This window comes from Danio aesculapii, chromosome 6, assembly GCF_903798145.1.
Source record: "Danio aesculapii chromosome 6, fDanAes4.1, whole genome shotgun sequence".
NCBI classification, from domain to species: domain Eukaryota; kingdom Metazoa; phylum Chordata; class Actinopteri; order Cypriniformes; family Danionidae; genus Danio; species Danio aesculapii.
This window is the reverse complement of record NC_079440.1, coordinates 29,004,406-29,021,327: the sequence shown is the minus strand read 5'-3', so window position 1 is coordinate 29,021,327 and position 16,922 is coordinate 29,004,406. Positions and strand designations below refer to the sequence as shown.

Sequence of the window (16,922 nt, the reverse complement as noted above, 5' to 3'; positions counted from 1 at the left end):
CACTTCCAAAGAGCTCCAGGAATGTCTTGCTGCCTATAATGTCATTGTTTATTGTTCCACAGTTCAGCGCACTCTTCACAAAGAACAGCTCAATGGAAGGTGATGCAGAAGAAGCCTTTTCTGCATTCTGCCGACAAGAAGAGTCGTTTGAGGTATGCAAAGGCTCATTTGAACAAGCCTGATTCATTTTAGAAAAATATACTGTGGACAGATGCCACAACCATAGGCGCTTTGCCTGGCGAAAAAAAAACACAGCATTCCAGGAGAAGAACCTGCTCCCTACTGTAAAATTTGGTGGAGGGTCTATCATGCTGTGCAGATGTGTGGCAAGCACAGGTACTGGAAACCTTGTCAGAGTTGAAGGTCGCATGGATTAAACCCAGTATAAGCAGATTCAGAACTATGTTCAGGAATCAGTCAAGAAGCTAAAGTCATGCCAGGGTTGGATGTTTCAACCGGACAATTATCCAAACCACAGTTCCAGATCTACCAAAAAATTCATGCTCAGACACGATACAATATTCTAAAATGGCCATCCATGTCCCTTGACTTGAACATCATTGAAGATCTATGGATTGATTTGAACAGGCCCGTTCATGCTCAGCACCCATCAACCCTGACTGAACTGGAAAAATTTTGCAAGGAAGAATTGTCCAAAATGCCTCCAGTAAGAATTCAGGGACTTATCCCTAGCTATAAGAAGCGTATACAGGCTGTTATTTCAGCAAAAGGTGACTCTACAGAATATTGATGTCATTATTCTGTTGGGATGCCCAAATTTTGCACCTGACTGTTTTTGTTATGACTTAAATTGCATTGCATTAAATCTGTTGATTAAATAAATGTTATGTCAGAACTGAAATGTTGCTTTTTTTATTGGTATAAAATATATCTAAATGAAATTCCTGATTTGAACGGCCAGCGGGCTATGGCTTGCAATTCTGAAAATAATCAGGGGTGCCCAAACATTTAATAAAACTGTATGTATAAGAATATCGTTTGTTTAACTCAACCTAAACAGCAGTGCCCTAAAAAGTGAATAAAGTGCAAATATTTTTAAAAAGTTTTTATTTGCATTTATCAAATTTCCTAGAATTACACGTTACACTTTTAATGGGCACCTAGGTTACCCCTGTTTTCAGATTTAATATGAGTCTATTGTGTGACTGTAAAGTTTCAGCTCAAAACGCCCATCCGATTTTTTATTATACCTTTTATAAGATTCTATTTTATACAGTTTTGCTCCAGGAGGCGGTTTTGTTGTACTGCGCCTTTAAGGCTAGTCCTCCCCGCCAACAGTAAGAACTTTACCAATGAGTATTTGATGCATTTGTTGTGTTGAAATGCAACGATGAGTCACACACAATGTCGTTACGAAGTTCACGTACACACACACAGACAGACAGCGCGCACGTTTAGCTTTGCACTCTTTTTGCACGCAAATGTGACAATATACAGGTTAATCTCCACTGCTGTATGAATATCTGTTATGTTAATCTCCAAAATAAACCTGATTTAACGTCCACAAACCGGGATTGAAGCGTCTTCTCTTATAATTGTTCTGACACACGGCTATCCTGATAAAGTAAAGCTGAAGTAAATCGCTATAATTCATTACACACATGCTCTGTTTTAAAATATTTTAATCTTGTAAAATCACTCTTGATCACATTTGATGATGATTGATGATCCTAGCAAACTGAACACACCTTTTATTCCCGGTTGCTTTGCGCTCATCCTCTCTTGTTGATATGATTATACACGTGACTACCGGGACATGTTAATAGGCAGCTGTCAATCAATTCGCTGGGCAGGGGGACCGCCCTCCTACGTCAAGTTGCGGTTGGTCTGAAAGCCGCTCCAATTGGTCTACTTTTTCATGTTAAATTGAAAAAAAAGGACTGGGTGTGTTTATTTCACCCCAATATGACGATCTATACACTATACCTACACACATGTCTGTCCAAACAGCTTAAAAAGTAGACTTTTCATCATAGGTGCCCTTTAAGTAAATCAAAGTATTATGAGATAATAGGAATTCTGTGTATATTCTTATATTTACAAGAGAAACTGAATATTACACTGTAGCATTGACTTCCTATGTACTTGTTTTTTACCATGGATGTCAGCAGTTACAGAATTCCAGCTTTCTTCAAATATCTTTAGTGTTTAACAGAAGAATGAAACCCATAAAGGTTTAAAAACCACTTGAGCATGAGTAAATGGTGAGGAAATCTTTATTTTGGGTGAACAATCCTAGCAGCTGTTTTTGTTTTCCAAAGAACTAATGAATTATCTTATTAAACTACACACTGCTATTATTTTGAACACTCCTTATAATAAATTAGCTAATTACTCGGAACAAGCAGCACACATGACTATTACACGACTACAAGTGAATCATTTGCAATGCACAAATATAACCATTGCTAATAACAGTTGTTCAAGAGATTACTGATGTACTGCTATTTGTTTAACACACTTGTACATCTATTATAAGAGTCAATGGGTTTATTTTATCCATCCTTACTCATGATTACTTTGCATGCAAATGTTTATTTACTGTGGACCCTGATCATCGAAAGCATGCACTCATTAAATCGGACAACAGCTACATTAAGGAGCTGCTGTGTCTGACCTGATTGCTGGGTTTGGCAGAGAGACACTTCCCCAAGTAAAGAGTGTCCTTTTCGCACAAGCTGTTGCAGGCTGAACCATCAATCACCCCCTTCTGGAATTTATCACACTAGAAAAACATGCAGATACACATACGTCAAACACTATGCTGAATTATTCATTTAATTCCGTGACATAGCAGCACTCTTTGAAGATTGCCTGATCCATTTCTTTAGACTGCATCTTATTTGAGCACCCTCCTCTAGATGGCACCCTTCTTTATGTAATGTTTGCATCGGGTGTCTAACAGCAGTGGAAATGAATTCTCTAATTAAACCATCACATAAATATACATATATACTTTGCATCCTTCATAATGTGTCAAAATACTAGTTTGCACTGTAGGTTCATCAATGGTTCGTGTATCATCTGTTCATTCTGATCAAGTCTATTTAAATTCGAATGATTTTTACGCTGAGAAGTTCTTGCTCATACACATATGAAATCACTTGCGTGAATGTATATTCACAACTGATTGTATAAACTTTTTTGAATTTTATTTGGTATGTTTGGATGAGTATTAGTGTTTATGCACGCATCGTGTTTATTCATATGCGAGAATCAAGTTTATGGGTGCAAATGCATAGATCAAGTTTATATACGAGTGCGGATAAGTGTGTTTGCATGTAGCGAGTTTATATGTAAGTGCGTGTGTATGTGGGTTTATGCATGCATCAAGTTTATATGTATATATGCAATATTGTTTTGAACATCCAATAGTATAGGTGTACAGTTGAAGTCAGAATTATTAGCCCCCCTGAATTATTAGCCCCTCTGTTTATTTTTTTCCCAAATTTCTCTTTATCAGAGAGATTTTTTCAACACATTTCTAAACATAATAGTTTTAATTACTCATTTCTAATAACTGATTTATTTTATCTTTGCCATGATGACAGTAAATAATATTTGACTAGATATTTTTCAAGACACTTCTATACAGCTTAAAGTGACATTTAAAGGCTAAACTAGGTTAATTAGGTTAACTAGGCAGGTTAGGGTAATTAGGCAAGTTGTTGTATAACGATGGTTTGTTCTCTAGACTATCGAAAAAAATATAGCTTAAAGGGGCTAATAATTTTGATCTTAAAATGTTTTTAAAAAATTAAAACTGCTTTTATTCTAGCTGAAATAAAACAAATAGGACTTTCTCCAGAAGAAAAAATATTATCAGACATACTGTGAAAATGTCCTTGCTCTGTTGAACATCATTTGGGAAATATTTACAAAATAAAATAAATTCAAAGAGGGGGGAGGGGATGGGGGTGCAAATAATTCTGACTTCAACTATATTTGTGAGTAATTTATAGGTGTATATGTACGTGATTTATGTGTTGATAAGCGAAGATATCTATTGACCAATTGGCAGAAAAAAATGAGCGTCTCATGCATGCCCACAAGTTGAAATTTCTTTTTTTTTTTGTGTTTGTTTTTGATTAAATAAATAAACAAATGCACAGTTTTTGGACTCATTATTTTGTTTTGTTAGTTTTAACTCTCTATTTTGAGATAAAACAGGATAACAGATGAGCTTTTTTGTGCCTACAAAATAAACAGAAAAAACTAAATATTTGCTGTTTTTCTGGTGTTTCGTTTTCCAGAATAAATGGAATAATCAAATGAATGGAAAATACACTGACCATTATGATCCAAAGAACTGCTGTTTTATTAAACAGTAATTATTACATTTTTTTTCAACTAAAACCATATTGTATCTGATTTATTACAAAATAAAAGCATGAAAACATTTTACATGAACATATTTTCAGATTTTAAGAAAACTCATTTTATACATTAAGAATATTCAACTTTTTTGTTCTATCATTTAATAGGCACCCCACCACATCCCCCCAAAACAATTGAAGGAGTGACGGCAAGTTTGTCAACTCTATATATTTTTCTTTCTTTCTTTCTTTTTTCTTTTTTTAATTTTTTTTTAAACAGGGGTCATCATGGATTTATTGTTTTGTTTTTTGAAGCAAAGTTAAATGTACAAAGTATATTTTCTGCAGGGTTATTGTAGCTTAAAACTTAAACCATAAAAATGTTAATTATTTTTACAATAAAATTAATCAAAGACATAGTAACTAAGTAAATCAAAAATATATTTCTGAAAAATAAAGAAAATGTTAATAATCAAGAAATACCAATAAATAAAGTATATAGTAAAGAACTAAAACTCACAATAGTGTTTTTGCACTCGTGTCCACGGCACAACTCTGTGTATGAAGAGTATTCTACGTACACCACCCAGCTTCCCACGAAAACCGCCAACCAGGAGAAAAACAGGAACTTCATGTGTAGGTATGAAAACCGGGCCTGTGCATAAACAGATGGACAAAACAAAATATCTCCATATTACAAATAGCTACAAATTTTCTTGAAGGTTTTGCTCAAAATGGCAGGGATCAGGGTCATTGGTGAACAAAGTCAGTTTTACAGTTCCTCATATGATCACTTCATAAGTCACATGGAATGATTTAGCAATGTTTTTGGTTCCTTTTCTAGACTTTGAATGTCTCAGGAATGTTGCACATCTATGCAGGCTCAGAGGTGCCTCGGATTTCATGTTATCTTGATAATTAAATATCTTAATTTGCATCAGAAGATGAATAAAGGGTCAGTAGTTTTGGAATGACACGAGGGTGAGTAATTAATAACTGAATACAATTTTGGGGGGTGAACTAACCCTTTGAGATTCACATTTTCCAGATGCCAAGCATGCAAAAATAAATAAATAAATAAATAAATAAATAAATAAAGTATAAACATCCATATAAAAATTTTAATTGTTAAATATAGTTTTCTAGTTTAAAAACTTAAAAGACAATGCTAGCATATATGTTTTCTTGTCAGCTGAAACACGACTATCATTTATTCTATTTATTTGACCTTTGAGGCACTGCACCCAGAAAAATCCTCTCATCTTTTATTTGTGTGTGACCTTTTGAAGCTCAGAGTGCAGGGAAACTATCATCTTGACAGTCAAACAGGATGTGTGATCCACTATAAATAACCCCCCTCACTTCAGATATGGAGGGCACTTCATGAAATATCACTTTTACCTAGATTTCTAAAAACAACAGAGGGCAGAATTTATCCCGAGCTTATTTGTGAAACAATAAACAGGAAAATCTTTGCAAATCCATTAGACCATTTCCCAGAAGCAGACTCCTCTGACAGAGTGCTTGACTTTTATATACGGTCAATTTTCTCTTTTTCCTGTGGGCAGATTTTCACCAGGAGAAAAGTCGACTAATGTATGTTACAGCTTCATCTTAAAAATAATTGCTAATGTTTGAGAGAGATGTGGGAATACATTTTAGACAAAGAGCCAAGTCAAAGCTTTCCTGAAAATGCAAGTAAGAGTGAGCAGAGTGGCACACAGACAGCTCATTTCAGCAGCATCATAGCCCTCCGTGCTCTGACATTTCCTTATCCACGAAATCTGAGCTGACAGAACTTCTCTTCTGGCATGAAGAGAAGGAACGGGTCTCACTGTGAGTGTGATTGCCTGAAGTGGCTCCACGAGAAAGAATTTACATCTGGGCCCTTTGTTTCTGAGAGGCTCTTGTTGTGGTAGTTTGCTGATTGCTTTTTATCACCGGTAAGAGATTTTGTTTAAGATTATCTTAATTATGGAATTATTGGAATTATGTGCCTCTGTCTACATTTTGGTCAAATGTAAAATACGTTGCTCTGAATACGTTTCTTTAAACCCAGGCTCATTGGAGATATGTGATACATTTTTGAGAACAGAGAAATATGTACCCTGGACTATGTTTTACTTGCAGTTTTTGTTTTCACAAATCCACCATGTACATTTTTGACAATCTCAAATAATTTACTGGGGCATGTTTTCTGAGTAAAGGGTCTGTCTGTGGACTGTAAGACGGGATGTAACATGAAAAGGGCAAAACTAGGTGTAACTTGAAGTTATGGAGACACACACGTCAAAACTATGTTGTCTGCAAGATGGCCCAGTACCCATCAGTTATTAATGTCTACACCTACTCCACACCTAAACCCAACTATAACAGTTATTAATGCCTATACTGTACCTACCACAACCCTAAACCCAACCATCACAGTTATTAACGTCTACACCTACTCTAACCCTTAACCCAACTATATCAGTTATTAACGTCTATACCTACCACAACCCTAAACTCAATCATCAGTTATTAACATCTACACCTTACCCAACCCTTAACCCAAACCATCACAGTTATTAACATCTACACCTTCCCCAACCATCACAGTTATTAATGTCTACCTACACCACACCTAAACCCAACTATCACAGTTATTAACGTCTACACTTACCCTAACCCTTAACCCAACTATCACAGTTATTAACGTCTACACTTACCCTAACCCTTAACCCAACTATCACAGTTATTAACGTCTACACTTACCCTAACCCTTAACCCAACTATCACAGTTATTAACGTCTACACCTACCCTAACCCTTAACCCAACTATCACAGTTATTAACGTCTACACCTACCCTAACCCTTAACCCAACTATCACAGTTGTTAATGTCTATACCTACTTCATACCTAAACCCAACCATCACAGTTATTAATGTCTATACCTACCACAACCCTAAACCCAACCATCATAGTTATTAATGTCTATACCTACCACAACCCTAAACCCAACCATCATAGTTATTAATGTCTATACCTACCACAACCCTAAACCCAACCATCATAGTTACTAACGTCTACACCTTCCCCAACCCTTAACCCAACCATCACAGTTATTAACATCTACACCTTTCCCAACCATCACAGTTAATTATGTGCCTAATGTGCCCCATTTCTAAACCCAACCGATAGTGTTTTCAAAAGCAATCTAGAAGAGAAAAACAATCACAGCCACTTGCTTCTCCCATGGTATTACACTACTCTTTGTTTTGGGTTTCGTTTTACCTGGTTTCTGAAACCATCCATCGGCTTTGCTCCACCTGCCAAGTCTGGCAATTATGGTGAGCAAACCAGTCATGCAGGAAAATTCACACTGAGGTAAGCAGACAGTGGTACTGCCCCGTAGTGTTCGTTTTACAAATTAAATGCAGCCAATTTGTACCCCAAGGCACATACTTTTCTGTTCTCAGAAATGTATCTCTTGGCACATTTTCCCAATGAGCCTGTGTTGGCGTTGTTGCATGTTTCAGATGGCAAACACACAACAGCACAGGCCACTTACAGGATTACAGTCTGGGTTCAGACATAGAATCCTCAGCCTAGAGGTCTGCATGGGACTGTGTTTTCAGTCCGGCTCTCGCTGGGGTTAATTATGCACCGGATTGCTCCCGCTATTTGTTCACTATTTGTTCACCCTTTGTCCACTGTTCCGGCTGAATTCACATGTTGATAGTCTCTCTTTGCTTATTACAGAGCTATGGATTACAGAATGTTAATCCAAATGCAGTGTTGCCTTGGTAAAGCAAACAAATTTAACTAGAAAAAAATTAATTCTCTAAAATATTCAGTTTTAAAAATGTGATGACATTTATTATCTGTATCGTTGCACTGTCATTATTTTTTTACATCTGCTAGATTGTGCTTAATTTTAAAATGTAACTGTGTGTGAACTATGAACTACAGTTGAAGTCAGAATTATTCGCACTCCTTTGAATTTTCTTTTCTTTTTTAAATATTTCCCAAATGATGTTTAACAGAGCGAGGCAATTTTCACAGTATGTCTGATAATATTTTTTCTTCTGGAGACAGTCTTATTTGTTTTATTTTGGCTAGAATAAAAACAGTTTAAAATTTTTTATGAACCATTTAAGGTCAATATTATTAGCCCCTTTAATCAATTTTTTTTCGACTGTCTACAGAACAAACCATCGTTATACAATAACTTGCCTAATTACCCTAACCTGCCTAGTTAACCTAATTATCCTAATTAAGCCTTTAAATGTCACTTTAAGCTGTATAGAAGTGTCTTGAAAAATATCTAGTCAAATATTATTTACTGTCATCATGGCAAAGATAAAATAAATCGGTTATTAGAAATGAGTAATTAAAACTATTATGTTTAGAAATGTGCTGAAAAAAATCTTCTCTCCGTTAAACAGAAATTGGGGAAAAAATAAACAGGGGGGCTAATAATTCAGAGGGGCTAATAATTCTGACTTCAACTGTATAAGGTTGTTGTTCACTCAAATCAACAAAATAAAGTGTCATTGATCAAAATATCACAGAAACTGTACTATAACAACTGGAATAAAACTCTGGGCAATACATTTTTAATCATTATCGAAGTCATACTATTATAATTGTATTCATTGTGAATAGAAGATCAAGAGCAGATCCATAAGATTTTTTCTAGATAATATTTTCCCCATTGGAATTTTAAAGTCTTTGTTAAAGCATTATCAGCCATACTAACCGGCTACAATTTGAATCACATTGCAAACTTTAAACCAAACCAACTCTTTCTATCAAACATGTAACCTTGTTAAGACCCTGTTAAATATACAAACACTATTTATCACTTACAACTAAACTGACAACAGTGTCTGTTTCAATAAATGATGTTCTGTTCAGTTAATTTCTCAGTTAAGTAGCAATGCATAACTAAATACTCATGGTAGCTTACAGCCCCCTCACCAAGTCAAGATAATCACTATATGATTGCTGTATTTACCAGCAGGATATGCTAGTGGGGCTTTTGTGGTATATTTTTAGGGTGTTTTGGAAAACAGGGACATTTTTGAGGACAGCTGCGGGTGAGGTCAGTACACCAAAAAGCAGTAGCCAGAAAACAGGGACGTCTGCTCACCCCATGGCAAGCAACCAAGAAGACAATATTATGTGACAACATGACAAACTGAGAGAACCAACTGAACAAATCAATGGAGCATTGAATACCAAAATAATGATATGTTGATTTTGACATACTAAATTGGAGTACACTTACTGTAAATAAATGTTTTGAACCTTTTAAATTAACATGATTTCTGAAGGTGGTGGGATGATATAAAATATAATGTAAAGGTGCTAATTCTTTATTCTCATTTCTTTGGAACCACAAACACATTGTTTGCAAATCAAATCTCAGAGGACCAGTTTGCTGAACTTTGCTCGGCTCACTGCAAACAGCTACACTGCTTGCAAAATTTATAAGAAATGCTAAATTATTAACCACAACGATTGCAGCTTTGCATCTCTATAGCACTGTAGCTAGCGTTTAACCATTTTGTGACGGCCCTGACCCACGCAATAAAATCAAGCAGAGTGGGACAAATAGGGGTCTGGTTGTTAAACAGATGTTTTTTACATTCAACCCTACATAAAGGTTCACTCCATGATGTAACAATTAAACATTTCTTTCCTTATAAAACACATTATTTATTTTATGCTTTAGTTAGAATGAGGTCAACCTTGCTAGAAGTGTATGCTTATTTGGAAATCTCTAAAAAACTGTATACAGCACAAGAGCTGGCACTTTGTCATGTTATTTATGTGATTTCTTTTTATATATTTTCCAAAAAACACTATTAGGCTTGGGCGGTAATGCAGTAATATGGTATATCGTGGGGTCTAAAAATAGTGACGGTGTCAGTTTCAATACCGTTTTACCGTCATAAAAACAATGCACTTATATAGGAGACAAATATCAAATATTATTTATTTAATGTCTAAAAATGCATGTGCATGATTGTCATCACGGGACAGTGTGGAGGAGAGAGAGAGGCGAGTCGCACACCAAGTGACCTGGTCTTGAAAAAGAACACAATCTCTGCAGTTTGGCAGTATTTCGGGTTTCGACCGAATGAGAAGGGAGACGTGGTAAATACGAACTAGAGGTCTGCATTCCCGCTGCTGAACCGCAGGAGCTGCGGGACCCGACCAGATTTCTTGCAGTGCAGGTAACTCTGATGTAATTTGAACGGGAGCGGGCGGTCTAACAATATAGCTCCCGAGCGAGCACGCGCACATCTCCGTGGATGCTGTTTGTTTGTTTGTTCGTGTGTGTGTGTGTGTAAAACCTTACACTTATTTCTGGAGAAGTCCAACATGACGTAATGAAGATGATAACGAAGATCCCATGATTCAACACTCAGTCATGGTGCCATCAAATACGCCTTTGTTTGTTACGCACCCTCTAGCATTGAAAATGACATACACAATGACATACTGTGTCTTCTACATTTTAGTAGACCAGTAAAATGTCTCCTAAATTTTTGGCCATTCTGAAATGAATACCATTTGCCTATAATTAAAATTAATTAACTGTATTTTTTATTTTTTTTTCTCCATTATCCGTTAAACCACAGCTAGTTGCAGTGTTGTAAATGCTGTTGCCTTTGAACTCTCCACCTTTGAATTGCTTAGCAATTTTTATAATTGACTTCAGTGATTACATTCCTCCAAGACAAGAGGCCATCTTTTTTATGTACCAAGGATGTTTGTATTGAAAGGAACCAAAAAAGACTTTATTTTGCCTAGAAATGGACGATGCAGACTCATGCATGATTTAGCACGTTCCACGAGAAATATAAACTATGAAAAAGACAGCTTTCCACCACAGACATTCAAGCTGTTGTTTTATTATTCATTAATACGGGCCCACAGATGGGATGTAATATAAATGCACACAAATGAACATGCTCCCATTCGCCCTGCAAATCATTAAATACTCAAGAGTGAATGATCTCATTCCATATCAATGGTAGTTGACGATTCTGTATACTGCAGAAGATTAAGCAGACACAAAACAGACCTGATGGAGCCTCTTCTCTCTATTAATGATGATATGTGGGGCAGTGACTTTCTTCTTCTTCTTCAGTCTGTTTTGTTTATAGCTCAGTGTCAGTTCTCTAGTTTTTCTCTCATGCTGGTGTTTATCTCGGAGAACATCCAAATTTCTAACTGACAGTAAGCCTCTTTTAATCAGCCTCCTATTTCATGGTACAAGCCTGAGTAAGATTTAATCTGTGCTCTATTTTGTTAAAGCAAATCCAGTTATTTTGAGAGCCTGGAGACGTACAAATACCAATATCTCACCCAGAGCTGATCTAAACCAGCAACCAAAATGCCAATAATGTAACATGATTGATTTCAAGTCCCAGCTGACTGGACTAAACCTCACAGTCTGAACTGGCCCCATTCTTATATCAAGAAGCATTTTCTAGGCAAGCAAAACATATTGTCTTGTTTTCAGAAATAATATGCCAATATTAAGTGAGTTTTTCCTTAAAACAAGCAAAATAATCTGCCAATGGGGTAAGCAAAATAATCTTATGTCAAAAGTACAAACAAGATTATTTTGCTTACCCCATTAGCAGATTATTTTGCTTGCTTTGAGGAAAAACTCACTTAATATTGGCATATTATTTCTGAAAACAAGCCAATATGTTTTGCTTATCTAGAAAATTCTTCTTGATTTAAGAATTTTTAGATATTTGCACTAGAAACAAGACAAAAACATTTTATAAAAAATAATTTTTTCTTGCAGTGCAGGAGAGTTTTGCCACGTTTAAAGACGCTGGTGGCTACAGAAAGATTAGAGATTATATAAAGCATGCGCTATCAGTGCCAACAGCCTAGTGGTTGTGTGCTGACATTTAGCACCATGTTGCTCATGGCGACCTGAGTTCGAATCCTGGCTCAAGGTCCTATGCTGATCCTTTCCTTCTCTCTGCTCCCAATGCTTTTTTGTTTGTCCTCAACTATCCTATCTCAATAAAGGGTGAAACCCCTTAAAAAATATTAAACAAAACATTTACATATTAGACCATCAACAACACCCACAAGAAACAATACTACGGTAAATTATAATAAATACTATAGTGTTTTTGAACCAGGCTATAGTAAAGTACTTCTGTTCTTTACTCAAACTGTTGTGGTAATTCTATTGTTGCTGATTGCCCAATACATAGTATATTATACTACAATACACCACAGGTACTGTAGTAAAAACTGAAGTATACTACAGTACCTGTGGACTGTGTACTACTACAGTATTTATTACAGTTAATCAGCTCACTAGTTAAAACTACAGTATGCTGTAGCAGTCATTAACAAAGTGTTGGATAATATATACAGTATAGCACATTTTACTGTGGCCTGTTTTTTTTCCTATAAACATGTTTGATATGAAAATTCTTAGAATGCCTTGCAAGACTCCGTTTAACAGGTAAATTAAACTAATGATGAAAACTGTTAAGCATTTATTAATCTTAGGTCATGTTCATTTCTTGGTTATTATTTAATAACACATTGGAAAAATTACAGCAAAAATAAGAATTGTTTAATTTAGTGGAGCAAATAACGTAAAAGTTATATTTTTTAACTAACATTAACAAAACTTCTCTAACAAATGGAGCTATCACTTACTGTAAAATATTGGCCATTATATTTCATAATCCAATTCAATTTGTTTATTCTGTAAGGACTACAAAAAGTACTGCAAAAAAGTAAAGGTCTTTTAATTACGTACAGTTGATGTCATAATTATTATCCCCCCTGTTTATTTTTTTCCCCAATTTCTGTTTAACGGAGAGCAGATTTTTTTCAACACATTTCTAAACATAATAGTTTTAATAACTCATTTCTAATAACTGATTTCTTTTATCTTTACCATGATGACAGTAAATAATATTTGACTAGATATTTTTCAAGACACTTCTATACAGCTTAAAGTGACATTTAAAGGCTTAACTTGTGACTTGGTTTGTTCTGTAGACAGTTGAAAGAAAAATTAGCTTAAAGGGGCTAATAATTTTGACCTTAAAACTGTTCATAAAAAATTAAAAACCGCTTTTATTCTCGCCGAAATAAAACTAATAAGACTTTCTCCAGAAGAAAAAATATTATCAGACATACTGTGAAAATTTCCTTGCTCTGTTAAACATCATTTGGGAAATATATATATATATATATATATATATATATATATATATATATATATATATATATATATATATATATATATATATATATATATATATATATATATATTAAATATTTTATTTAAAGTTTTTCACATTTTAAAGAACAAACCCCAAATCCCTCCCATGCCAGCAAATAAGTAAACATATTTGAAATGTAAATACATATGCACATGCACGTCCACAACTGTACAGATACTCAATCATATTCCTCCATGAGAAATCTATACATGCACATATCCACAAGTCCAGTCAAATATCTGCATATGTACATTACATATAGAGCATATACACATATGAGAGTACAAATCAATACAGATAACAAGAGAAGAGGGAAAAAAATGAAAAAGGAAAAGAGATAAAAAAAATTAATAATAATAATAATAAAAAGATTTCGGATATATGAACACCTATACATACCTGATTATTGAAAATTTGTATTTTGATTTGGGAAATATTTAAAAAAGAAAAAATAATTCTGCTGATAATTCTGACTTCAACTGTATACCTAAAGTAACTCAGATTTTTGTTTAGCAGATTATGTCAATATTGTAACAATACCATATATTATAACAGTTTTAGCAACAACCACAACAATAAAATATAAATACTTGTATGCTTAGACCATATATTTTGTTCTAGCAATATTTTGAAAGGCTCTCAGTCACCCTCTCATTGGTCTCATCTGTTAGTTTGTCTGTAATCTAAACTGATCATCTCTCTCTCTCTCTTCAGTGGCTCCTCTAATGACAGGCCATCACTCCCTCTCCGCTACAGGCACTCAGTGAGATGCAATTCTGCCATTTCCATCTGAGAATCCATCTTCCTCTACTCTTTAAATCTCATGCCCTTCAGGGTCTCCAACTCACAGGCTCACTAAGCCGGTATGACAGGCGTTGGAGAGTTGTGGCAGACCAGCGTCCTGCACAGCCTTTCAGACCTCACAGGGCCCAGAGGAGCTGTCGTCGCCATGGCAATAAGCTGACAGAAAGCTCAGTTTTGTACAGGCATCTCCTCAAGTCCAAAGTCAAGGTCTGGGAGAAGAGGTTCATTCATCAAGCCTAAATCAGTTTTCTGCTTTCACAGTCTCTCGTCGCTGTGTATATATTCCTCCCACTGCCTTTCTCTCCCTTCTGTACGGCTGAGGTCTGTGGGCTTCAAAGTTAAAAAATGATTGAAAACTTTACATTTCTAATACCAGAAGCACATACGGGCCATAGAAGATGCTGTTTGTCTGCTGTGAATATCTTCATGACTTACGCCCAATATTTAAAGATTTTTCCTTTTAGCAGAATGTTGATTTTTGTGTAGCGTGTCAATTAGTCACAGTAACTGCAAGTAAATAGTGTAACGTCTCCATTCAGCACAAGACAGTTCTTTCACGACTATTTCTTTATCACATACAGTTGAAGTCAGAATTATTAGCCCCCTTTGAATTTTGTTTTCTTTTTTAAATATTTCCCAAATGATGTTTAACAAAGCAAGGAAATTTTCACAGTATGTCTGATAATATTTTTTCTTCTGGAGAAAGTCTTATTTGTTTTATTTTGGCTAGAATAAAAGCAGTTTTGAATTTTTAAAGGCCATTTTAAGGTCAAAATTATTAGCTCCTTTAAGCTATATATTTTTTGATAGTCTACAGAACAAACCATCGTTATACAATAACTTGCCTAATTACCCTAACCTGCCTAGTTAACCAGATTAACCTAGTTGAGCCTTTAAATGTCACTTTAAGCTGTATAGAAGTGTCTTGAAAAATATCTAGTCAAATATTATTTACTGTCATCATGGCAAAGATAAAATAAATCAGTTATTAGAAATGAGTTATTAACACTATTATGTTTAGAAATGTGTTTTAAAAAAATCTTCTCTCCGTTAAACAGAAATTGGGGAAAAAATAAACAGGGGGGCTAATAATTCTGTATATCTGTATATTGTAAATATAGACAGGGACTTTCCAAAAATAACAAGAGCGGAGATGATCAAATCAGTCAGTCCACAAACATAATTAAAGAAATTAATCTAATCAAGTCTTCCAGAAATCCTCAATCTTGTGGCTACAAAAACACGTTAGGTATGAACAGATGTTAACGGTACATCCAGTGCCGGCCTGTAGGGTTGAGGGGCCTTAGGCGAGACAAAAAAAAATTGGGCCCACTGGTGTAAAAACAGTGAGAAGCACAAAAAATGCCATTTTAATATTTAAGTGTATACATTTTTTATTACTGTAACATATGTAAAATTTTTACTCATATTTAAACAAATAAGTTTACAAGTTTTGCAAAGTATATTGTAAAGTACTACTAAATAATGTATAATGCATAGCACAACATACCTTTACTTTAAGCTTGCTTTTCTTCCTCTGCTTTTCTTTTCCTCCTTTTTTCAGCTCAGGAAAGATGCCGTTTGGACGCCATTTCATTTCAAATTAAAATTCGATTAAGATTGATTAAAAATAGCAACGACACTTGAGATGTTATATTACTTAAGATATTTTCTGGTTTATATCGAAGGTGAGCAATTTGGAGAGATATGTGAAATCTGTGTAGGAATATGTTAAGTCATTTTAGTTCTCCCAATAGCCCAGGTGGGTCCAAACTCGGTCCTGGAGGGCCAGTGACCTGCACATTTTAGTTCCAACCCCAGTTTAACACATCTGAACCATCTAATCAAGCTCTTTTTCTACGTATACTAGAAACGTCCGGGCAGGTGTGTTGAAGGAAGTTGGAGCTAAACTAAGCAGGACACCAGCCCTCCAGAACCGAGTTTGGACACCCCTGCAATAGCCGATCGCAGATGGTGTTATGCAAAATAGAGTGTGGTGCTGCTGGGTATGTTTCTAATATTTTCTGCTTTTATTCGTACTGTTGTTGTGCATTTATTATCGTTTTCAGCTATTCTTCATGTGGAATGTGGAGGTTTTTTCTCACCGTCATTGTGAATTGTATCACTTTTAATGGGGTTTGTGCATTGCGAAATGCGCATTATTTATACTTAAGCGCTTGTCCTCACACTTACGTTCACAGTTAATATTCAAGAGCAGTGTTTGTGGGGGCTCTCCTAGAAATGCGGGGCCCTAGGTGACCATGTATATTGCCTGTTGGATGGGCCGGCACTGGATACATCAAAACAAGTTCACTCTAAATAATGATTTCATTAAAGGTTCTATACACACCGTCACACATCATCCTGAAGAATCTTTCTAAGCTAAAATGATTCTGTTTTTAAAATCTGTAACTGTCAAAGCATTTTCTGGAGCTCAACAATAACGTACAGACTGTCAACCACCTTTCAACAGGACAGATCAATTGTTTAACAATATATTTACACGATACC

The 16,922-nt window shown here is 35.2% G+C and overlaps 1 protein-coding gene across 1 annotated transcript in view; it reads right to left on the bottom strand.

Annotated features, from left to right (window-relative positions):
- Positions 1-16,922, bottom strand: part of dipk1ab (divergent protein kinase domain 1Ab) — a 41,205-nt gene that overhangs the window by 4,397 nt on the left and 19,886 nt on the right. The window contains 2 exon segments of the mRNA XM_056459063.1: positions 2,639-2,746; positions 4,858-4,992. Of these exon segments, the coding sequence (XP_056315038.1) occupies positions 2,639-2,746; positions 4,858-4,992 (243 nt within the window).